Genomic DNA, 25,983 nt, shown 5'->3' on the forward strand with positions numbered 1-25,983 from the left:
TAAAAAAAAAAAGTGAATTAACCAGTGAGGGGACTTTGTAGACCACCATTTCTTCCCTCAGGACACGTCACATACCACACAGAACATAGGACCCTCTGACACACAGACTGAATAAGGATATAAGGATTCCAGTGTCAATCCACATCTAAAATATTAGTTAAGCTAAACTTATTATTTTTATTTATTTATTTACTTTTTTTAGATTGGCACCTGTGCTAACATCTGTTGCCAATCTTCTTCTTTTTTCTTCTTCTCCCCAAAGCCCCCTGGTACATAGTTGTATATTCTAGTTGTGAGTGCTTCTGGTTGTGCTAAACTTCTTATTTTTTTAAGATAAAAAAATACGTCTTGGGATATCAATAATTTTTTCCCTCACCCCGTGGATCTTCTTGGGCGTCCCACTTGGGTGACTGCCATTCCAGTCCTCTCTGCCCATTCTGCTGGGTCAGGCAAGGACTTCACAGGAATGGATATCTGGACTAAATAAAACCTTTGAGTCAGGAAAAAACCTCAAGACTTGCCACGCAGTTCAACAGAGACTTGCAATCAACGGGGTTTGAATTTTTAAGGACACCTAGCCCCTCCTGCTCCCATAATAGTTCAGGCTTCCTGCAGGGACATTTGTGAAAATATACCTGTGATCCCAAAGGTCAAAAATTTCTTAAGAAATCCCAGCCTATCTAAATGGACTCACCTTCGAGTCCCCCCTTAAGGCTGAGCAAACACACAATTCAGCTATGGAAAGAGCCCAGCCCTCCGTCTCCCGTCCCTCCCCAAAGGAAAGGGCTAAATTTAAGTCCTAGAGACATTGTAAAGGACAGCATCATCCTTTTTCTGGTGCCGAAAGAGCCCTGAACGAGTAACTGTGAAATGATTCAGTTATTAGACCATCACCGATGCCCCTGCATCCAGGTTTCTGGGCTTGGAGTCACAAAGAACCCAGATACTCACACCGCTGAGTGTTGTCTACACATTTCAACATTGATAAACTGGGTCATCCAAAAAGCCACCAGTGTCACATCTTCATAACCATTTTATATATTGTGTAACTTAAACTCACACCCTCAAAATCTTTGGAGGGATGGGGCCGCCTGGTGGTGCAGTGATTAAGTGCACATGTTCCACTTTGGCAGCCTGGGGTTTGCCGGTTCGGATCCCGGGTGCGGACATGGCACCACTTGGCAAGCCATGCTGTGGCAGGCGTCCCATATATAAAGTAGAGGAAGATGGGCACGGATGTTAGCTCAGGGCCAGTCTTCCTCAGCAAAAAGAGGAGGATTGGCAGCAGATGTTAGCTCAGGGCTAATCTTCCTCAAACAAACAAACAAAATCTTTGGAGGGAGATAATACTTCAAAGAATCCCATGAAGAAATCTATATAACTGTTTAAAACCCATGTTTTATTACAAATTGCACAAAAGAGAGATATATATACTTGGGTCCTGAAAATATTAGATTTTTATCCCCTCCTGAAGGAGGCAGCAAGCCATAGTTGAACACCAAAAGACAGGAATTCAAGTCTTTTAACCTCTGTGCTTGGCAAACAGGTTAATTATGAACATCTGAGCCAGGCCATGCGGTTACCTGCCTCTGCTTCAGAAGACTGACAGGGGGACAATGGCCGAAACAGGTGTCAAAACTCGGAACTCAATGACCTTTCAGAAAAGAAAATCTCAAGAGTCATTTGAGGCACCTGGTGCCCAAACCGAGAGAATAAAAATGCTTATCACTTATTTAATACCTGGACGTAAAAAATGAAGTAGAAGTTAAGAAATAGCTGAAAATGGCCTGGGAGTGACCATAGAGAGGAGAAGGGCATGAAGTCAGGCCAGTAGTACTATGATCACACAAAGATGCTTTTATCATTTTTCTCTTTATGGTTTACAATTACAATTACGACAATTCCCGAAAGTAATGCTAAAAGTTTCAAAGCGAGTGTCTTAAGTGGGAGATTTGGGTTTTCCATCTCCCATGGCTGAAGTCAATCACCAAGCAGTGGCTCTGATGGGGGTACCAGAGGAGAAGCAGGTCACTGGGATGAAATTAAAGAGCATCTCTGGATGGAGCTCTGCATCCTCAACCCCTTTAACTCATGGAAAGTGGCTCCTTTTATGTAATCTCTTCCCTCATACGAACAAGCAGGACCCTGAAAAGCCACTCTGTAAATGGCTCTAAACATTACCTGTAGGCTGTGACTGAAGACATACCAAAGTTCTCAGTTTTCTGAAAGAACCCACCACATTGCCCTGCTATTCACACTTTCCTTAAGGCTGTCTGATTTTAGGAGGCTTGAATTAGACTGGGGAAGGACAACTTCCCTCCACCATCCATCACAAAGAACTCAGCGCAGTGGGTTTATCAGATCAGCTACTCACCAACCTGTGGGAGACCTGAGGGCCAGGGCTGCGAGTGTTAGGAGAGGATGCCATGGGGGGACCAAATAGGGCACCTCCCAGGGGCAGCAGGAGGCCACCAGGCACCCAGAGGAGGGGGATGGTGCCTGAGTCACTTTCTGCTCAGGGATGGCCCAGATGTTGCCATTCTAGAGAGAGCTGTGAGGGCCGAGAACATCATCCTAACAGCACAGTTGAGAGCCCACACAGCCTAATGACTAACAGACTTGGCTAAAACTCCCAGCACTTTCTCTCCCTGTGCTTGACTTCAACCACAAGATGGCAGGCGACGGTGAAAGATCCTCCACAGCCTAGTCTAGAGAGCGCTCTGCAAAGCTGAGGGAAAGCAAGCTCCCACTGTCCATTCCAATGGCCATCAGTTATACTTTTAGCTGCTATCAGATAAACTCCTGTTGAGAAGGAAGGTTCTAGATGTAATTACCATCCATTTAGAGAATGGATATAGAAAAATATGTAGAGAATATGTAGAAAAACTTGATTATCTATTCGTTTTTGTTGTCAACAGTAAACTGGTTGACAAAAAATCCTAATTTCATTGGTTAATATCCACAGTGTTGGAGAAAAAGTTCTAGAATTTGCATCAGAGGTCCCAAATTCCAGTCCTTGCTCTTCTCTTAAGAAGATACTTGACCTAGGGAAACCACCTCTCAGAGCCTCGGTTTCCTCCTTGGTACAATGAGGAAATAGGACTTGAATGAACTCTGGGATACCTTCCAGAAACCAAGTCATGAAATGAAACAGCATGTGGGGAAAGCAGACTGAGAAGAATGAAGTGGGCACAAATGTAAGGCCCTGTAATGCCTCATTTCCATGGCATCCTTGGGGAATGGGCTGTTCCACATGACGAGTTTTCCAGATAATTGAATTTTAAATGCTGAAACTTGTTTTCCTTTTAACCTTCTGTAATGGAAATCTTTCTAAAGTGTATTACACGCTTCTCTGGCTTCTTAAATGGCAACTTGAATATAATTTAACCTTTCCTGAATGTCTCTAGGTCACCATGATGACCACCTCTTACTATATATACAGTCCTGAATAGAGTGCCGGGTGCCATTGGGCATATCCAGGTAGGTAGAACCCTCATGCTAAATGGCCCCAGAGACTATATTATAAAGCTATAATTGGCAATTCTACCTCTCTGCGATCTCCTCCATCACTACCTGCAGTCATTTCTCTCAGTAACACCTTCTAGCAGCCTCTTGACACTCTGTTTAAAATCTGCTGAAACCTAGAGAGAACTCAAGGTTGCCATGGGTAACCAGAGTCTGAGCTTGTAACAACCCTAAATTTAATTTTACACACAGTTTAAAGGCAATGGGTACTGTGCTGAAGGTTACTTCTGGCCAGGCCTGATATTCAGCTAGTCTGCCCAGTATGTAAGGTAACGCTCCTGTACTAGTTGGCCAATTGTCCTGGGCCTCCCGGGCCCTGCTGCCAGCTCAGCACCCTGGCCCCTCTCCTGGGACCACACAGACTTCTCACACTCCAGTAACTCAAAGGTGCAGTCTGGCCCTGTGGGCTCCAGGACCCTGTTCCTGCATGTGCCGGCATCCTTGCTCATCGGCTGGTACCCATGCCATACTGGTTGCTCAGTATCTGAATATCACCCCAGTTTCTGAGCTGAAGGTTATTCTCATACCTGCTGAGTGAGTTGCCAGAGTTTCAGGCTTTTCTCTGTCCCTCAAACTCAAAGGCCTGTTCTCAGTTGCATGCTGTGCCCTGGGTTCAGGTCACCGGAGGCCGACCAGGAAGAGCGTTAAAAGCTACCTTTGATAGAACATCTACTGTGTGCCAAATGTCTATTCAGTACATTAAGTAAATCATCTTATCTCATCCACTAAATGGCCCTATCGGGGAAATAGCATCAACCTCCCGTGGCTGAGGTAACTTGCCCACAGTCACATGGCCAATAAGCAGGTCTGGAAGCCAGATCCATCTCTCCGAGGCCTGTGTTCTTTATACTATGCTCTGCTCACGTTTATTAATATACAGAGAAGTCCAGTCAAGGTTCACATCCTGAAAAATACATTTTAAGTGAAACATGGGCCCTTTTCCTTTTCAGAAAAGGCTACTTGTTTTTGTTTTGGTGTGTGGGTTGTGTTTTAATTAATTCCACATTTTGTTACCAATTTAGAACAATCTGTCCTCAGGGAACAGATCTGGTTTACTTATAGAAAGCTAGCTGAGGGAGGGAGGAACTGGGGTTACAAAGTATTCCTTGTAGGAACTAATCTAAAAAACCTTCCCAGTTCTTCCTGCACAAAACAGAAGTAAATAGAACATTCCAGAAAATCCCATCTTCCCCAGAGTAGGTATGATAGAGCTCGCAAACAAAACTTTCCTCTGTGTGTTAGCAGCCACACCTGCAAGATGGGGCACGTGACATCAAACATAACTGATATCCTTCCCCCATCACGTAAAGTTCTCTGGAAGTTCATTCCATGCTGATGATGCTGTTATCACTCAAAAGAATGCAGAGTTTCCAGAGCTACTGGGGGAGCCTGGAAGCAAATGAGGACTTCAGGAATATCAGCCAGTGAGAAGGCTGAATGGGGTCCGTAATTTTGGGACAGTCGCAGGTTTAGCTTCAGAACTGGTTCTGGGATGTAGAAGGGTATCACACCCACGGCTCTGAATTCTCTGCTCTTTCCCCAGAGAAGAACTTTCCAAATTGACCCTAAGCTAATTTTTAAAATAAGCAAACCATGACCTCATCTTCCACATTCTGCACCTGCTCCTCCCACACTTAGCACACACGCGATTTTCAGAATGCCCTTTTCCAAAAACATCCACAGCGCTCTAAAGTTTCCAGAGTAACTCTTGTCAGGAAGGAAACTGTCTGAATAACCGACTAGCCACAGGTGACAGGGTCGATATATCACGTGTATTAGTTTGCTGGGGCTGCTGTAATAAAGTACCACAAACCAAGTGGCTTAAGCAACAGAAATTTGTCTTATAGTTCTAGAGGCTAAAGATCTGAGATCAAGGTGTTGGCAGAGCCGTGCTTCCTCCGAGGTAGTAAGGAAGGATCTATTCCAGGTCTCTCACTCAGCTTCTGGTCATTCCTTGGCTTATGGCAGCATAACTCCAATCTTCACATGGCATTCTCCCTGTGTGCATGTCTGTGTTCAAATTTACCTTTTCATAAGGACACTAGTCACAGTGGATTAGGGGCATATGACCTCATCTCATCTAATTACATGTGCAATGGCCCCATTTCCAAAACAGGCCACATTCTGAGATATTGGGGGGTTAGGGATTCAACATAAGAATTTGGATGGGGGGACAGAATTCAAGCCACAATATCACTTAAGGTAGTTTTGAATTCAAAATCAAACTCAAGAGAAGGAGCAGAATGGATCACCCAAAAGAGGGCCTCGTATTCTAATTCCAAGTGATAGCGTGGGTCACCTATTGTGTTGGTGGGATGGGTGGGAAGCGAGTGTGTTGACACCTGAAATCTGCTGTCTACAAGTAAGGGTGGACACATGATCATCGAGGGGGCTGTTTGCTGGGGGACAGAGAGGTCTACAGAACCCTAATTCCAACTCACTGCTTTTTAGGACAGAATCTACATTGGGTTGTGGAAAAATTTCTTGTTGAAGGAAACTCAGTTACAAAGAGTGAAAAGGAACATCTTGAGAATATTCAAAACACTTTAAACTTCTTAATACCTGCTCTCAAAGTGGTTCCAGTCCTAAAGCTCTGGCTTTTGCCAAAAGGATTCGAAATTAAAATTGGGCTCCCTTTTATAAGATGAGGTGGGGGGGTTTCTGTTTTCCTTGTCAGTTTGGGTAGGAGGAAGCCTTACAGTTTGTTCTAGTTATTTTCTTCCCTGGTGTCTACAATTATGCTGAGGAGGTATTTTGTGAAGCCGTAAACTATCCATGAAATTAAGCACCAGACGACGTGACAAGGACCAAAAAGTATAGCTCTGGGGCAGATCTGAGGTAGTATAGCACAGGAGTTAGGCGCACAGACTGTGGTGGCAGATAGACCCAAGTTCAAATCTGGTTCTGCTTCATCCTTAGGAGACTCTGGTCAAGGTACATGGCCTCTCTGTGGTCAAGGATTCTCATCTAAAGCTGTCCTTTCTGGAGCCGTGGTAGGTATTCAATGAGACAGCAGATGGCAGAGTGTACACTTGTGGTAGCAACTGCTCAATAAACGATATTTCTTATAATTATTCCAGAGAATTAGGGAGTGAACCTTGAAAAATTGAGCTAGTCTCCTTCTCTTCTGTCTTGTTAACTTCTTGGCTGTTATGAGCAATGGAAGACCAGGACTCCAGGGGTCCTTGCCTCATTACTCGATTCACTTTCATGCTTCCTGAAGACCAAGCAGTGGGTCTTGGCCTTCCCCCTCTGCCCCCTCCCCCCCCCCCCCCATCTCAGTGGCTTCAGGGTAAACCTTCCCTTACCTGGCCCTTCACTGTCCTACAAGCACACATGATTGCACCATCAGAGAAGGGAATTTCAGAGTCATGACTGTTCACTGGTAAAAAAAGTTATGTTTGGAAGATTTATTTCCTCAGTAAATCTGTGGAAAATTTCCAGAAGCCCAACGCATTAACTATATTTTCTGCATTTTTGATGCTTTGGGTTTGGGGATGTTGATCTTGGAGAGATTGCCCCTCCCAGGGCTAGCTAATTCCTGGTAGGAAATGACTCCCTGGAGAACGTGCCTTTGATATACAAACCAACCAGTCCAGAGCCCACACCCCCAACTATCTCCTTTATCAAACCCTCACATGCCAAGCCAATATTCCCCCTGTCTAAATCACCCTGGGCCAGGTACTGGACACCTGGAGACCACCCCTGTAACTCAGAGCCTGCCGAAGCGATTCAAACTATCCAATCCTAAGATTACACAGTGTAACTCCCATGCCTTGCCCACTCTTTCCCTTGATAACCCCAATAAAGGCTTTAGGCCAGGCTCTCTCTTCTTCTCCCTCTGCCTCCTGACCGACTCTGGTGCTTCCCTCCTGTTTCTAGGGATTTGTGAGTATAAACTTCTTCCTTCGTGACAGTCATTTCCATGTCTGCATGTCTTACCACACTTAATTAAAACGAATCCTGGGTATGTTTCAGACACCCAGGTATAACAATTAGTGATCCCACAGCCCTGTTCCTTGACCTTTTCTCCTATTTCCATTCCCCAAGTTCCTCAGCTTCATCTATTCCAGTCCAGATGCCAAATGGCCACACCCATCTAAATAAATATCTCTTCCTGATATGCTGGGTGCACTGGATTGGGTACGTAGCTGGGAGTCAGAAGAAAGAGACTGAGCCTCAGCAATGCCAGCTATCAATGGTCAGGCATCAGGGGAACACCACTTCACCTCTGTGGGCTTCTGGAACAATAACACCAGCTTAAGTGGATCAAATGAAATGTCTCATAGATTTACCCTAATATGTTAACATAGGCAGCTACAGCTAACCTCCCTCCCACCTCCACTCCAGCATCCTGACACAATTACCCAAGGTCTCAAAACTGGTTGCTGTAAGACCTGTGGACAGAACCTGGAATCCCAGACTCAGCCTACTGCTTCCTCCATCACGCCATACTTGCCCCTTCCTCAGAGCTTCCATTAAAGAATCTAGTTTTGTGTTCCACCTTCACTCACGACCCTGGGCCCATCACCTTTCCATTCTTCTGTATCTTCTTTCTTTGCAAAAATGAACATCATCCTATCACTCCCTCCAACAAGTAAATTAAAATCACCAAGGAATCCTCTCCTGGTAGCTGGAAAGCCATCTCATTTCAAGGTAAGATATGCTTTCAGAGTCTGGGACAGAAAACTTTGCCTCCTAAAGACTCCATATCCTTAAGCAGGACGAGAGAAGAGCTTCCTGAATAGATAAGAGAAAATTTCTTCAGTATGGGAAGAACTTCTCCAAGATCCTAAAGATACAGCAACTTCTTGGATACAAAATTTCCTGTCTTCCAAACCACTCTTCATGTATAATCATAATTATGATGCTAATAGTTATTAAGCACTATTTACCAGACATAGGGCTAAGCCCTTTACGTGCATTAGTTCCTTATTAGCCATTGGTATCAATGGTGTTATAGTTCCCATTTCACAGATGGGGAATCAGAGGCTAAGAGGGATAATTTTCCCAAGATTGACCAACTGGTAAGTGGGGGAACCTGAGGAGGGAGCGCCAGTTGTCTGGCTCCCGAGCTGGAACTCTTGACCACTATGCTCTCCCACTGGATGTTGCCTCCCTTCTCCTCCTTTTCCTTTCCATTCAAATCAGCCCTGTTTAAATCAGGCAGCTGCAAATGGTAAAGACTCCCAGGGACAGCTTTGAGAGGGCTACCTCAAGCTTCATAGTGATCCCCACTAGTAACCCTAAAAGTCCAGACACTAGGGAATAGTATTACTTTCTCAACTCCTTATAGCATCTTGAGTGCTATGGTGGTCAGCACTGCTCCTTTTCTAAGAATAATCTCTAATCCCAAATAAAATCATTTCTCTTCTTGATTCTTAAAATTTACTCTCCTTGAAAATGAGCAGCTTCTGCCCCAAACTGCCAGTCAGGCACTCAGCCATTAGCCAGGAGAATCTCTTCAGTCAAAGAGGAAACCCAAAGGAAATACTGGTGAGAGTGTCTACTGAGTAGTACTCATACTTGCCAGCCAGCTCTGTGCTATGTCCTTTCCATCCACTGCCTCATTTAAACTTGGACCACACTGTATGCACCTGATGACTTCTCACTGACCCTCCACATCCACTCTCCACCGTTCTCCACCCTACTTGTGCCCCAAGAGGCTGATATGTATGGACAATATCAACGGGCTCCCTTGCCACTGGATTCTGGCTGGTTTCTGCCAATGGAAAGCTCTGGTAGGAGACTGAAGGGAAGGATAAGATTAAAATCAAGGTATTTCTGCTCTGGCTTCCTCCCTTCAGGGTCTCCTTAGGTTAGATGTCTCCCTCACCAAAAGGTCACCATGATTCTCAAGGTGGCCTTCTCTCCATGATTCTCTCCTTCTGGGACTAGGAGCCCTTATCACAGAAGACCCTGAAAGTTTGACAAAAGTTTGCATCTCACAATATCTTCAAAATTCTCTTTTCTCAACTCTTTCATGTATACCCATCACTAAAAACTTGGTGTGTAGTAAAGGGTTAACTTGGCAGATTTGGGGTATTCAAGCCATATACATTCCATAGAAAGGACTGTCCCTTGAGTGACTCTTGGGAGGTAACCTCTAAGTCCTTTGACTATCTTGCCTGACAAGAGTGTCTTTGTATATATGGGGCTTTAGGCCATACCAGATAGTTTAAGCAAATAAGGTGATTTATGGTGGGGGCCTTGGGCCACATGGTATCAGTCTGACCTCCGGAAGGACTGGACAGTGAATAACTCAGGTCAGCTACACAGGCACCCCATGCCTAGGAGACTGGCCCTCCAATAAAAACTGTGGACACCAAGGCTCAGATGAGCTTCTCTGGTTGACCATACTCCATACATGCTGTCACACATCATTCCTTGGAGGGTTGAGCACTGTCTGTACAACTCTGCTGGGAGAAGACAACTGGAAGCTTGCACCTGGTCTCTCCTGGACTTTACTCTACGCACCTTTTATCTTTGCTGAATTTAATCTGGATCCTTTCACTGTAATAAACTATAACCCTGAGCATAACAGCTTTTCTGAATTCTATGAGTCCTTCTAGTGAATCATTGAAGTAGAAGGTGGTCTTAGGGACCTCAATTCACCTGGGAAACAACAAAACAGTCCAATCATAACTTACTGACATGGTGGGTGGCCACACGGGTAGAAAACAGAAATATGCTCACTCAGATGAGATCCAAGTGGATCTTTCAAGATGGGGAAACTAGGGCGGGGTGCACAGGTAGTCCGAAGACATTTCTAAACATCTCAAGGGGCTTCTGGATTGTGAGTCTGTTACTAATGTGATATGGGAAACACATTCAGGACCCAAACTTTGGTGCTCTAATTGGAGGAGAGATGCTGGGTTGAATGGGCAAGAGGGTCTAACTCAATGTGACATATCTCATACTCATGTGTCATGTACTATTTCTTTTCTTTCCAACACAAGTTTCAGGGGAAAAGGAAATACTCTGAGCCTGAGTCCTCTAAGAGAGAATGAAGCAGAAAAGAAAAATATAAATATCATGAAACATCAACTTAGAGAGTGTATATTCCCCTTTATAGGATCAATGCCATTGACACTTCCCCACAGTAGGACTCATAACCCTCTGCAGCTGCAGAGCTGATCATCAGACATAAGTGAACCACAGCATCCCACATCCAGTCCCCACACCAGCTGAAGCTCCCCCACTCACCTGGCCCCACTGACATCAACTCCGACCATCAGCTGCCCGTTCAGGGAGAGGATCTCATCCCGCAGTCGGACCTTCCCACTTTTCCCTGCCGGGCTGTTCTTCCTCAGCTCTGTAACCCAGATGCAGCCCACGTCCAGCACAGGGCCCTGGTGGGTTTTCCTCTTCTTGCCTCCTCTGCGCTTTTCACCATAGTCCCCGAAAACAGGGATGTTACCAAAACTGAGACCCACAGTCTCTGTGTCCCCCAGCTCCTTGGTGAGGTACACAGTACAGATCTCCATCCCTGGGGGGCTGTGGTCAGGTGGGACCGCACTCTCATCCACAGCAAAGTTCAGCTGGATGTACTCCTGCAGCTTCTGGATGGCCGCCTGGCAGAGCCGCTGCTCCGGCCCATCCCCACCCTCCCGCAGGCTGTTCTGCAGCCACTGGTAGAGGAGGGGCAGGTGCAGCACGGCATTGTCCTGGGTGATGGGCATGGTGCTCACTCCCGGACACCAACATCATGAGAGGACCTGCTCCTGGGGGCTGGGCCCCAAGGGGCCCCACGTCCCTTGGGAACTCTGGCTGTCATCAGCTTTACCTGTGTTCATGTTCAGGCTGGCAGACGAGCCTAAGGGACACCTACTCGAGACTGGGCTGTTTGCCTTGGCAAGAGGAGGACAAGACACAATTAGAACAACAGTGGAACAATTGCTACGCCCGGAGTGCTCAACAAGGGAAGGAAGGAAGTGTCCAAGAAGTCCTTGCTTGCTTCATTTCATAGCAGGTCCCACGCAAATGACCTGGAAATGAGGCATTCCTTCAGCAGTGACAGGGTGACCTCCTCCGGACTCATTCACATCTGGAAGAGGGAAAGACAAAAAATTCCAGTCACAACAGTGAGCCTTCTGACACAGGACATATGGCTTCTTATATCATAGAAGGACCACGTTTGCTTTTTGAGCCAGAAACCTAATGTCTCTCCCCATTCCTCAGCTGAGATCCCTCCACTCTGTACACACAGATGCACAGACTCACATACAAATACACAAATGCACATACATACACACACACAAACACCCACTCAGACAAGAAGCCTCTGGAACGCAGACCTTCTCCAGGAAGTTTCCTTATCAGCAGGGAATGAGATGACTATTGCCAGGACAACACTCATCAAATTCACATCCAACTAGCAAGCTGTGTGACGAGACTCCTTAGAATATTGTAGAGGAGTTCTGGACATGTTTAAGAGCTTATGTGCCTAGGAAGTTAAAATCTATGTCCATTTGCCTTCATCAGCCCAACTGCATACACAGGAGGTCTCTCCATTTCAGAACTATGTTCTGACAATTCTACCAAGAGGAGGAGCCAATCAACACCACAGAGAGATTCAGGCTCTACCCTAGGACAACACCAGTCCTAAGCTTAGCCATTGGTTCCACCTTGATCACATAGATCCAGAGGGAATCACAGCCCTTTGCATCCTACAGCTTTTAGCCTCCTCTCTTCTTTTCCTTTGGTAAACTGAAAGTGACCTACTCTTGGGCTAACCCAAAAGCCATCTTCTCCAAGCTTCTGGGGGAGAAGACTTGGCCCCTCCTTGGCTTGTCCCTGAACACACTGCTTACAGCAGTGATGCATTCACAGCCTGCATGGCCAGCTGCAGCAGGTGTGTCCCCTGAGAGAGCTGGCAGCAGCCTTTCCCTCTCTGAATTCTGCACAGTGCCTGGCACAGAGTAAGTCCCCCCAGTGAAAGGTTCATTGAATTCCATCGCCAATTCTCCTTCTCTACCAAGGAAAATTTTCACCTCCATCGTCTGTAAACGCAGAAAAATGACCCCTTTCATTCTCCTCTCTGAACTTCACTTTTGCCAAGACAAAGTCAATATAAACCGTGCCATCTAAGATGGAAAACATTCTCTAGCCTTCTCAGGAAGTGATTTAACAAGGAATCATAATAAATGGGAGAGGCGTCAGAAGCCATGTCAATAATAAATGACCTTATTACTCAGTAACCATAAAGAAATTTCCAATATAGTAAGTTTTGAGTTTCCAAAGAACTTGAGTGCCAGCTATTAACTGGTTCCAAATAAATCAAAAACTTAGCAAATATCATCTACATAATCACATGCCTATTAAAAAGAAATGCAAGATCAAAGAAAAGATAATCCGTACATGTACAAAAATTGAATGTCTTCTTTGGCCAAAATAAGTAACCCTTCTCACTAAAAAGTAATTCCACACAGACATATTAAAATCTTATGAATAAATCAAAACATTTTCCATCAGGGCTAACAACCTTTATGAGTCTCCATTTCCTCATCTGTAAAATGAGAAAGTTAAGCTCAATCATCTCTAAGGTTTCTCATACTCAGTGGAGAGAGAGATCCTTAAAGACAGTGACAGTGTCTTATTCATCAGTATACTCCCTACCCCAGCACAGTGCCTGTCACCTTGTAGACTCTCGACAACCTAAAACAATTTTTCAAAGGTTCTTTAAATTAAAATTTTGATGGTCTGTAATTCGAGGTGTTAGTCACAGTTCAGACGGGTCCATAATATGAAAACAGGGTAAATATTTTGGGCAAGACGCTCTTTAAATAAGTCTGATTGAAGAAACCCAAACTTAAGACTAATAGAGAATTTTTTTCCTGATGTTAACTTGTATTTATTGAATATCAGTTAAGAACCAGGCCTTGAACCTGGCACTGGAAATAGACTGTCAAATTCCTTGGAGTTTGAAGGAATTCATAGTCTGGTGGGGAGATGCATAATTAAATGGAAACTAGTGTGTAATAAGTCTATGACAACCCTCTTAACAGAATTGACAAGGGCACGTTCTTGGAGACCACGTTCCCATAATATACTATAAGCCCCCAGCCCCTGTTGACAGATCTAGAGCTGGGCATTTCATGCAAGCTGGAACAGAGTTCTTCCCTGAGAACGGAGCACCACGACCCAGAGGGAAAGGGTCCCATTTTCTAGTGTGTAGCAGGAGCTATAACTTTTGAACTAGGGGCTCTGGATGGCAATATTCTTCCTGCTGTATGAAGTGAGTAGCAAAGAAAGCTGTCTTGCCAAGAAATAAAGTTGATCAGCAGAAGGTAGAGGTGCAAGACTGGGCGGAGACAATGCTCTGGTTTCCCCATGGCATTCCTGGTCTTAGTTTCAGCCATTCTGGAGGGGGCTGCATTGCTGTCAATCTGAAAGACCCTATCAATCCTTTCAATAAATTACATTTTAAAAATTTTAGCTTAAAAAAAAAGAAAAGAGGTAAAGAAAACAAAACTAAAAAAAAAAACATTTAAACGAAAATAAACTTTACCATGAGCTGTTTTCTGCCCTTTGCAACTCAAAAGTTGTTAATACATTGGAGGCGAGCAAAGCTGGTTTGCTCAGCTTGGAACAGTTGTCCATCTGTAGTCCAATGGGTTATGGCCAAGGGGGTAGGGTCAGAAGATATCGACATGACTTCTGGGAGCCCGCCCTCTGACCCTGACTGTGGTGAAGGCATTTCTTCAGAAGAAGAAAAACTATTTCAAGTGTAGAGACACCCTCAAAAACATTTTAGTCTTATTTGGGTGTTCACGGGCTACATAACGTTTCCATTCCATACCTATAATTAGGAATTTTCCAGTAATCCTTCCACCTCCTTATTCCAATCAACTCATCCTCCTGGGATTTTTCTATAAAGAAGGGAAGTCGAGGCATTCCCATCCACTGTAATGATTTGAGACGCCTCAGGGCATGAGAAAAGATACATGATTTTGCAATATTATGGAAAGTGTGGTTTTTCTACAATGTCCAATGAAACATTCCAGTGAACAAAATATTGACCCAGAGAAAATACAGAACAGAAATCTGCAAACAGTTACAAATACCAATATCCCTGGATGGCTGATCTATGCAAAGGTCTAAAACCTTCTATTCGTGAAGATCAGTCCATTTCAGCAGTGCGCAGAATCCGTGGACATGGAGGTTCACTGCGTGGTCCAGTTGACTTTTGTCTACCATATAATTCTCCAATTAGATTCCCATCTCAAGCAAACAGCCATGATAATTTAAATTAATTTTGAGTAGCTTGAAGCTGACAGCCCTAGCATTCAAAATAAATGCTTCTATTCCTGAGGTAGTTTATTGATACGGTGTTAGAATCTATCAACTCTCTTGGATCCCCTTTCAGCTAAATCATACATTCTAGCAAAGTGATATCACCTACAGGGGGTGAAAATTGATTGGCGGAGGCGGGCAAAAAAAATCTTACATATTATAATGGTTAGTGTCCTTCCTCTGCAATCCTACCAAAGAAAATCTTATTCCTTAGTATTTAATTTCTTGTGTTAGAGAGAATTTAAATTAAATTATTCTCCAGGATGGGGGGAGGGGAACAATAATAAAAAATTGAGAAACGCTGAACTAGGTGAAACTAACCATCTGCTTAAACTCACGGGCCCAGAGTAGCCCGTAATCCAGAGGCTGAATCCTGAATCTGGCAGCGGGCATAACAGGGGCCTCTGGTTTATCCAGACCTTGCCTCAAAACCAGATTCACACCAGGCTGTCTTGTACTAACTCCCTCTTGCAACAGTCCTGGATTCTAAACGTCCTCCTGCTGTGACCTCGGCTGAGCCCCAACTTCCTCAGTCTTCATCTGATCTTCCTACCTTCTGGACTAGGGTCCTCTTTTGACTTTTAGAAAACACTCACATATGAAAAGGAAACCACTGTTGATTAAATAGCTACAGTTCATTCATTCAACAGATGTTCATTGAGTGCCTATCCCGCGCTGGGCCCTGAACAAAACAGACAATGTTCCTACAGAGCCTTATGAAGCCCGTGTTCTGATGATGGTGAATCAGTAAACATAAAATACTAATGTCAGATGGAGATTAGTACTATGAAGAGAATTACGGTAGTGTCAGAGGATAGCGAGCGATGGAGGTACGAGCGGATTAGGAAGGCCCTTCTCAGGAGAGACTGAGGAAAGAGAATATCTCTAGTAAGGCTGTTCTCAGACAAGGGGACAGCAAAGACCCTGAAGTGAGAACCTGCTTGGCTGCCAATGGATGGGGCTACAAAAGAAGGAGTGAGGAGGAAATGCCCCCATTGAGCTGGATGCTTCCCCGTTATCTCATTCTCTCCTTCCATCCTCACAACCACCTTATAAAACAAGGGCATCTGAACCCATTTGACCAACATTGGCTAATGGCTAACGTTTCCTGAGGATAACCGTGTGTCAGACACTGATCTAAATGAATACTTTCCATGGATTACCTTATTTAATTGCTCCAACAATACTGTAGGGAGATATTATTAAGTATTCTCTTTTTAAAGGCTCAGATCAATAACAGAATCAGAGAGGCTAATTAATTGGTCCACGGTCTCACAATGACCAGAACCAGGACCGGAGTCAGGAACTCTGTAAATAACAGAGCCAGGATTAGCACCCAGACCCACTAGACTTGGCCTCGCTCCTTTCTGCATCAGCATGCTGCCTGCCTGCTCCTGACAATCTCACCCTTCTGAACTCATACCCAATCTACCCAGGCTGGCACCCTGCCTGGTAATCCCTGCTCCACTGTCACCAATGGGCTTCATGTGATAAATAAACAGGTAGCTTATGTCAGAAGCTGGTGGCTGACTACCTGACGTCCATTCTCTCTTTCTTCCTTTATTTTGTTGGGTGTGGCGATGTATTCAACTAAAACCCGGCCTCTCTTGGTGGTATGAATAGTTCTACAATATGGTTCTGGCCAATGAGATGAAAATAAAAATTGTTGGGTGGGGCTTACACCAGCATTCCTTAAGAAAAGAGCAGAAATGAAAGGAAGAATAAATCCCCATGTTGTGTAATCATTGTTATTTGAATTTTGCCAAATCCAACCAATCAGTTGAATTAAATTCCAAACAACTATAGAATGTGTTACCTAGAAGTGCGGGAACTAAAAGTAACAGAACCTAAAATGTGGCATTGGATGAGTAAGGGAGGGAGGGAGGCAGATGCCAAGGACTTGGATATTGCAGACTAGAAAGGTGACGCCAGCTATGTGATGTAAAATATTTGGTCAAACCACCAACTGCTGTACCTTGGAAAGTCACTGATGTGTTGACGGAGGCTGTGGTGTCAGAGAAGATGGTAGGAAAACTTTAGAATATCAGTAGGTGCTTCATCACTCTCAGCCAAGTCTCAAAGTCCTCAATTTAGCCAGCAAGCAAGATAGGAAGAAATACCGCTTTGCTAAGGAAGGCATTCGTGACATTCAGCCTGCAACCTAAGTTGCCTGAGAAGCCTATGTTCTGGACCCTTGCAGGGCTGAGAAAACCTGCTTTATCAGAAGCGGGTGGGTTGTGCTCAACCAGACAGAGGTTGTAAGCCTGCTGCCAAACGTGCGATTACCCACTTGTTTCAACTGTTCCCAGCAGCAGACATGAAGTAGCAGGCAGTAAGTTAAAATTTAGGGAGATGGGCACAGCTCATGAGCTTCTGTGTTAGCAACAAGACAACCATGAGCTCACTGTGATTGCCCATTTGATCTGTCCATCCAGTCTACTTTGTATGGATTGGGTGGCCCTGATGCCATCAACCTGTCATCCACAACCCTCTAGATCATGCCATTAACATACAGCGTGCATTATAATAAGTTCTTCAATTACACTGGAGTTATTTTTTTTAAATGGACAGTTATTTTGCAAATCCTTTCAGAACAATCATGCTGTTGAGATGCTTCTGGTGTTTATACTTTTGGGTAAATAATCTACTTACTGTATTTAAATTCTTAGCATGTAGCTGCACAGGATCTGACTTCATCGTTAATTAACAATGACTCAAATATTTATAATAGCCAGTAATATACTCTGCCATTAGCTAGCTGTAGGTCCAGAGGCAAGTCCTTTAGCACTTTTGAGCCTCAGTTTCCATACCTGCCCAATGAGGTGGTTCTCCGAAGTTTCCTTCCAGCTCCAGCATTCTCCTGGACTTTGGCACTGAGTTAGCAAGTCAAGGACAGAGTCGCTAGCCTCATTAAGAAGCATATAGGCAACACATGGAAGTTTTAAACTGCAGAAGAGATGGGCCAAATTGCTTTATCAGATTTTGAGTATCTGCCAAGACAAAAGGGAGGAGGGGGCCCCTGGTGTGGTTTTACATTCATGTGCTCATAACCACAGTTCAGCTCTTCCAGAAGACAAGAAGAAATATGTCCTACTGAATAGGAGCTCTTTGGAGTAGCAGAAAGAACCAAACTTTCGAGAAGGGGGAAGGAATTTGCCTGGGGGGTGGGGTATAATAGGAAATCCGGTTTTTCCATTGAGGCCCCACAGACTCTCTAATTTGGCAAGGGCCTAAACAGTGCAGAGACCGGCTTACATCCCCTCCCCTCCCAGAATGCTTGCAGGAGTCAGGGCTGGAGAGCCTGGTGCAGAGAGAGTATCCTCAGAGGAAACCAAAAGATCACAGAGCACAAAGGTTCGGCCCATGCGCCTCTGGGAGAAGCATCCCCTTTTCCCAGGACTCGCTGTGGGAAAGGCCTCAGCCCATGGTCATGAAAAGGCAAGCCAAAGTCCACAGGACTGAGAGAAAAAAGAATCCTCATTTGACCTCTTCCAGGCAGGAAATCAGAATTAAGGAAAAGGAAAGATTGTGAAGGAGTATGATATACTGGTCCCTATTCCCTCAATGGTCCCCATAGCTATTCATGTGCCATCTTGGCCTTTAAAAGGAGTGGGAGAGAAATGAAGTAGAGAGAAAATAAGAAGACAAGAGACAGCAGAAATGGAGAGGAACTCGGCTGGAAATCATCCAGTGGAGGTCTACTCTGGGCATGGCCGCAAGGACCTCGAAGAGAGGTCTGGGGAAATGAGGAGCTTGGACCCACTGTCTCTTAAGATCCTGCTGTTGCTGTGTCAATGTGAATGTGCAGGGGCCTGTGCACAGTGCAAACATGTGGCTGCAAAAGGCCACTGGTAGGCCAGAGAGATGCCACAAGGTAATGCTGATCTTAGTCAACTTCCCACCATTCATGTCTTTGGGCTCCCAGGCTCAGAACATGAATTCTGTCAGCACATTGAAAGAGCATCTGCCTCTCAGGTATAGATCCATGGTTTCAGTTACCCGTGGTCAACTGTGGTCTGAAAATATCAAGTGGAAAATTCCGGAAATAAACAATTCATAGTTTAAATTGCACACCGTTCTGAGTAGTGTGATGAAATCTCACACAGTCTTGCTCTGTCCCACCCGGGACATGAATCACCTCTTTGTCCAGTGTATCCACATTGTATATGCTACCTCCCCATCAGTGACTTAGTAGCCATCTCTGTTATCAGATTGATTGTCACAGTTTCAGATTGGTACTATGTACGGTTTCAGGCATCCACCGGGGGTCTTGGAATGTATACCCTGCAGATAAGGGGGGGGCTACTTATTCAGTTACCAGCAAGAAAGCTCATTCATTAATTTTCAGTTGGAAATACAGTTATGAAGTAGGCAGGATGTTTGCATCAACCTGACCAATGCCTGCTTTCCCTGCAGGCAGGATGCAGAGGAAGGCAAACTTCAGAACCGGGAGAACCGGGGGAGCATGGGAGGGCCCACAGCTAAGGCACTCTCTCCCCGACTCCAGCCTGGGCTTTGCAAAGGAAGCTGTCTACTTAGCCAAGACTTCTCTCCACTAGACAACACTGGAAGAGGCCTCGCTAACTTCTTGCTTCTGAAGGCTTTCTTTCTGCTCTCTGCACTAACTACCCCTTCTATTCATACCGCTTTCTCCAAACTGCATAGCATAACATCAGTAAGCGTTGATTTCTATTCTCTGAATTATGGGCACAATCACATTTCCTCCCCAAGATGACTATGATTCCACTTTTGGATTGTATACATCTTTATGAACAATTTCTTGAGTATTCCTGAGGCTGGCTATTCAACCGTGCATGCTGTATTTACTAGTTTAATTTGTCTTTATTTGTAAGTTCAGGTTTGCGGGGAGGGGGTCTCACTATTGCCCTCAAATACCAAGGACACCTTCCAGATTGAACATAACTATAGGAGACACAAAGTGGTCACGCAGCAGGCACCCTGCAGCATGACTCTGATCTGCCCAGAATAGTGGATGTGAGAGCTTGAGGGAGGCAGGACAGGAGAGACAGAACTGAAGTCACAAAGGAAAAGCCCGGGGAGTCTATGTTCTCCTTACCACACTTGACCCAGAGCCCTGCTGAGGTGCCTGATGCTGCTGCAGCTCCAGCATTTCCCAGAGCCCTGCGGCCCTGTGGCAGCATCCCCGCTACACAGATGGGCGAACAGATTGAGAGGGGACCTATGAGTTGGTCGACAGTCAGAGCGCTAGGTGTCCATGACGTCACTCGGCAAAAACTCACTTCAGATTGGAACCGGGTTCACATCCATTAGGCAAAGCCTCTTGCCAGGAAAATAGGAAATTGGAATGAAAAAAGAATCCCAAAGCTTTACAGTTCTCTTATTAGAGAAAATGTAGTCCCTGGGGCACATCTATACGGGAGGAACTGTAGACGGTTGGGTCTATTATGGGTTTAAAGTTTTAGGACAGAAATGTAGTCTTTACGTGGCTAAGCCTGTAGAGACAGGTGCTGTGGGAAATGGATGGTCCCAGGCACCGTGCTGATGATTAGCAAAATGGCCATTACCTGCCACCCACCAAGTTCTGTTGAAGCATTTCTAACATGCTTTAAGCATCCTGGTTGGAGGACAGCAAGTTCAGGATCATTCCCCCTGCAATGCTGGGCACTAGGCTGTGCCAAGTAGGACTCTAAAAGAATCCTGTGAAAATCACTGAAGAGAGCTCTCAACTTGAAATCGCCAGTCTCTTTGCCTGCGGAGGTGATTAAAAACTTGGCCTAATTCCCCAGGTGGAAACTCATGCCCCCTGTGTGGTGGGCCCCAGTCACTGGCTCTCTCTTGCTCCATCCTGTCATGACCCTTCTTTCCCACTGCTCTTCAAGCTCTCTCCACTGAGCCTTCCACCCAAGTCCTTTCCCACGAGTCTCATGACCAGAAAAGACATGGAAAGAAAGATACTCGTGCTTCTGGGCTTCCGGGGTTCTGCAAGATAAACACTCGTGGAGCCCGTGAGGATTCCTCAGGGAGGAATCATTCATTCACTCATTCATTCGCCAAATATTTATTGAATGCAATAAACAAAGTGACATCCTCACCCTCTGGAATCTAAAATCTGAACCAGTCTTCCCGAGCCGGGCTGAGCCTCAGAATCACCAGGCGCCGTGGTGGCATTCAGACAGCTCCATTTTTAACCTGTGACATCAGGTAACTCTGATGCAGCAGGGCCCTGGAAACTATCAGTTAGGTAGAACGAGAGGTGCCGGCTACTCCATGACTCACACTGGAGACCATGGGACCCATGTAGGGTTGCTAGATTTAGCAAATAAGAATATACAGTGCCTAGTTAAATGTGAATTTCAGGGAAACAATGATTAATGTTTTAGGATAAGTAGGTCCCAAATATTGTACTATGTCTCAGCATATGTACGTCCCATGCAATATTTGAGACATACTTACACTAAAACATTATTTTTTTACCTGAAATTCAAATTTCATTGGGTTTCCTATATTTTATGTGGTGATCCTACACCCACCCCATCCCAACTGAAGCGCCCTGCATGCCTTGTCTGCCCTTTGTGAAGTAATCCCAGCCAGCATCTCTGTCCTTGCCTCAACAGGCCTTTCACTTCCTCTTGGATGCAAGTATCACCCTTGGGCCAGGGCCACCCACGCGATGCAAGCAGAGAGTGAATGCGTCAGCCCTGGGATCCTAGCTCACCACCCTCCTCAGAGGAACTTCTCTTCCCAACTCCCTGTCATCTCAGCCTCTGGGCTCATGGGCCCAAATCTGCTGTTCCCAGCCCAGTTGCCTTCCCTGAATGCCCCTGCTTGTGTGGACTCTGTAAATACTGGTCCCCTCTGACTAGCTGACCTCTTGTCCCACATAATACAACAGTGTCAAAAGAATGAAAGCAGACAAGAAATAGAAAAATGTTTGACATAAACACAAGAAGTAATCTACACGCAATGTCAAACTGTGATCCTACGATCACAACCTCCTGTAGCTTTGCAACCACAGCCGCTCTGATTTTATCAGTTTTGTTTATTTTTCTGGGTAAGATTTTATTTGAATGAAGTTAAGTAGCTAAAACTATTGAAAATCACTAGAGTATATAGTTGGCAACCAATTCTACGAAATGCTTATTTTAAGTTGTAGAGGACACTGTTTTGTTTTTTTTTTCCCGAGGAAGATTAACCCTGAGCTAACATCTGCCAATCCTCCTCTTTTTTTCTGAGGAAGACTGGCCTTGAGCCAACATCCATTCCCATCTTCCTCTACTTTATACGTGGGACGCCTGCCACAGCATGGCTTGCCAAGCGGTGCCAGGTCTGCACCCGGGGATCTTAACTGGAGAACCCAGGCCGCTGAAGCGGAACGTGCACACTTAATTACTGGGCCACCAGGCCAGCCCGAGAACACTGTTGGCTGTGTACCCAGTCCATCTTTTTTACCCCTTTACAGAATTCTGATTTTTTTTTTTTCCTGAAGAAGACTCGCCGTGAGCTGACATCTGTTGCCAATCTTCCTCTATTTTGTATGTGAGCCGCCATCACAGGATGGCCACTGACAGACAAATGGTGTAGGTCCACTCCCAGGAACTGAACCCAGGCCGCTGAAGTGGAGCATGCCAGACTTAACCATCAGGGCTGGCCCTACACAATTCTGATTTTTGTTCAGGGATTCAACCATCCTCCTCTGCATGGCGGGTACCTCAGTCTAAAGATGGGGCTAAGTGATCAATGGTAACATCCTTCTCATGCCAGCAGCGGTTTCAGGAATGGGCAGGTGACCCAACAGTGGTCAATGAGTCATGAGGTGAAGCCTTCTAGGGGTCTTCTGGAAACCTTGTCTCACTCCTAAGACAAAGTGTCAAGAAGCGATGGTTCCTTTTCTTCCTCTGGATGTCATTAGGGCTGAGTCAGATGTCTAGAATTGCTGCTGCTATCTTGATTGACACCAGCTTAAGATGAAGCTTAATGCTGAGGATGGCAAAGGGAGAGAGAAAATGAAGTTGGGACCTTGATGACATTATGGACACCGTGGAACCACTGAATGTCCTTTCTGTTGAAGCCAGATTGAGTTGGATTTCTCTTACTTGCATCCAGAAAACAACCTGTTATAGATATGGTTCTGTGCTTGGAGCTACTATAAAAAGAGAATGTCGAAGACAGACATGCAAATTTAAACTTTGAGATGCGCAGCAATAAAAGTGGATCTACTGGCCTCTATTTCTATCCCAGAGGGCAGAAATTTGCTCATCCTTATTTCACTACAGATATTAACCATAGTAGGAGCAGAATTAACTAGCTTCCCCTTTTCTGGGTTTGAATAAAAATAGCTCTAGTTTAATGTTTGTTGATGAAATGTCAAAAATAAATTAACTCCTCCCTCTGGCAAAACCTCATATTTAAGCATCCTCAGAACCACAGGAAGCAGCACATGGTGTTTGAACTACCTTATGCATTTTTCTCTTTCAGAGGCAGAGGCCAGAGTCCCTCAGGCATCCTTAAGGTACAGAATCCTACAGCGCATGGGCAGAGCCCTGGGCCAGCTATATCCCACTCTCCCCTCATGTGCTTGACTTTCCTGCCACCTTCCCCTCCTGTGAGTGTTGTGCTAGCCCCCTGGCTCCAAGGGTGGAGCTCCCACTCCGGAAACTTTCTACCCATGCTGCCTTCTCCTGTTTCAAACATTTCCATAAACCTATAAATCAACTCTTCAGAAGAGAGCTGGAGGCCTGACTCTGGGCTGTGAACTCTGAAACAGTGAGCTTGCTTCTCAGGGATTCTAAATGGTACAGTAAAACCACTAGAAACCAATGACATCTTCAACCCACCAGCAAAGACAGAACTGAAGTCGTGGATGGCTCTAAGCCAGAGGCTTGTGAGTACAGCGAGACCAAAACACAATAAAGGGGGAAAAGAAAATAGAATATGGATTAATCCTGAACACTAGCAAAAACAAACACATGAAACTGGCAAGAGGATGAAAACAGACATACCAAATGGAGGCCAATTCATTCCATAAATATTTACTGAGTGCCCACTACCCCGTGCCAGGCATTACCACAAGTTGCTAAAAATACAAACTGAATAAGTTCTGTTTCTGCCCTCAAGAGATTCCCAATTTTCCTAGGGTCCGACACATAAATACCTTAAGATAAATCTTAAAGAACGAAAGAATTCACAAAGTGGGAACGCGGGAAGGAGGAGTCACTTGCACAAGGCAATTCGTACGGAATTCTCAGAACACACAGGTAGTGTATTCACGCGATGGGCAAAATGATGGCATGAGGGTGTGCGTGGGTGTGCAAGGGTGGTGGGCTGTTGGGGGAGATGAGTGTGAAGGCTGGGGCAGATTACGCTTGGCCTTCCCTCCTGTTCTGAGGAGTAGAATCTTCTTCACATAGACAATGGGTTTTGGTTGTTGGTGGTTTTATTTATTTAAGGGAGTGATATAACCAGATTTGTGATTTCATTTTAGAAAAGTATCAATATAGGAAAGTGTCCACCGTAACATGTGAGGAAGCAGGTTACAAAGCAATTTTGATGGCATATCAATTGTGTTTAAGAATGAAAATAATCCCTTTGAAGGATATTCACTACGATAACTGTTTTCACCTCAGGAAAGTAAGTCTATGAGTGGTTTTTCACCTTGAAATTTCTGGATTTTCTAAATGCTTATGAACATATATTACTTTGCTGATTTAAAGAAATAGTGTGTGTGTGTGTGTGTGTGTGTGCGTGCGCACGCATGTGTGTGTAGGGATATGGATGGGATTTCCACAGACTGAGACTAGAGAGCAAGGAGGCCCGATGGAAGACTGTCCTCATAGCTCAGGTGTTATAATGACCGCCTGGACCAGGAAAGTGGGACAAGGGAAGTGGGTAGCTTCTCGGGCCATTTCAGAGGCAGAGTTGACCAGTCTAAGTGACCGCTTGGAAATAGGTGGGTGGGGAAGGAGATAGAGAAGAGGAGGCGTCAAAGATGACCAGGGGATTGGAGAGCCCTGGGGGCTGCCCAGCAGAGAGGCTGGCTCTGTCCTTCGCCTCTTCTACTCCAGGTATCTGACTTTGGCCCTCTCGTCAGGGATCCAAACCAGACTTCTCACCTTCCTCTGTTCACAATGGCTACACAAGTAGAGGGAAAGGCCAAGTCTTTCCTTTTTACTGTGACAAGGGACTCCCCGCTCCCCTAGCCCACCTATAGCACCCTGCTCCCTACACCTACAATGTTAGTTGGAAACTCCCTGTCTAAACTCACTGGGCCTAGGAGAGCCAGGTTTGTTATCAGAAGCTCACAAAGCTCAGCCTTTTTTAAGGCAATTAAAACTCCAGCGTGGGAGACCTTTGGCAATCACTACTTTTTCCACCTAGCCAACTCTCGCTACAGATGTAATCGTCCACCAGTTTAGGAAGGCAACGCATTACCCCGGAGCCAAGCAGGAGATGGTGGCACACACACTGCTGCTTTGTGAGCGCAGACCTCGACTCCCTCTACTCCTCTTCCCTTTGCCATTTCCCAAAGCTCCCATTCAACAAGAAAAACACGGATCTGATTAGGAGGTTTTACATGGGCCAAACAGTTGCAGGCCCTTTCTCATCAGACAGGCAGGAGGGGGGCCGGTTTCCATCAGGAAAGTCAGAAATGGGGAAATGAGCGACAACTACAGAACTGAGCTGGCTGGGCTGGGAGAAGGAGCTGCAAAGGAGAACACTACCTCTATTTAGTCAAATCCATCCTAGGATAATAGACTGTGGAATCAGTTCCATGCTACCACACTCCTGCTTGCTTGATCACATTAATCTGTCATTTTTTTTTCAACTACATTTCTATTCCTGCCACCCAAAAAAGGGTGGGTCCACTCCCCACTCGCATGAGGATCTACAGAACAGGAGACACAGGCAAATTCTAACTAGAGGCCACTTTTACAATCAGCAGCATAGGCTATGATCCAGCTCTAAATTCCAAAAGGAAAACAATTTTGATTCAAAAAGTAATTTGATAAAGACAACTTTCAAAAGTTTAGACATAAAGACTTCTGCACTCTATTGTGAGGGAGAAAGGCTAATTAGAAAACAAAACTTGGTCAGTGGTGTGCTGGAGTTGGCCCTTGCTGGTTCCCAACAGCTGACTGCTAAATTTTCAGGAATTTTGCAAGCTGGTTGACATTCACGTTGGTA

The 25,983-nt window shown here is 45.2% G+C and overlaps 1 protein-coding gene across 6 annotated transcripts in view; it reads right to left on the reverse strand.

Annotated features, from left to right (window-relative positions):
* Positions 1–25,983, reverse strand: part of PDZD2 (PDZ domain containing 2) — a 345,154-nt gene that overhangs the window by 213,839 nt on the left and 105,332 nt on the right. For all 6 annotated transcript variants that reach the window (XM_070519816.1, XM_070519813.1, XM_070519814.1 and 3 more), the window contains exon 2: positions 10,732–11,572. In XM_070519816.1, coding sequence (XP_070375917.1) covers positions 10,732–11,207 — 476 coding nt within the window. In that variant the 5' untranslated portion in view covers positions 11,208–11,572. The remainder of the gene's footprint in view (positions 1–10,731; positions 11,573–25,983) is intronic.

This window comes from Equus asinus, chromosome 10 (assembly GCF_041296235.1).
Source record: "Equus asinus isolate D_3611 breed Donkey chromosome 10, EquAss-T2T_v2, whole genome shotgun sequence".
In the NCBI taxonomy this organism is placed as follows: Eukaryota; Metazoa; Chordata; class Mammalia; order Perissodactyla; family Equidae; genus Equus; species Equus asinus.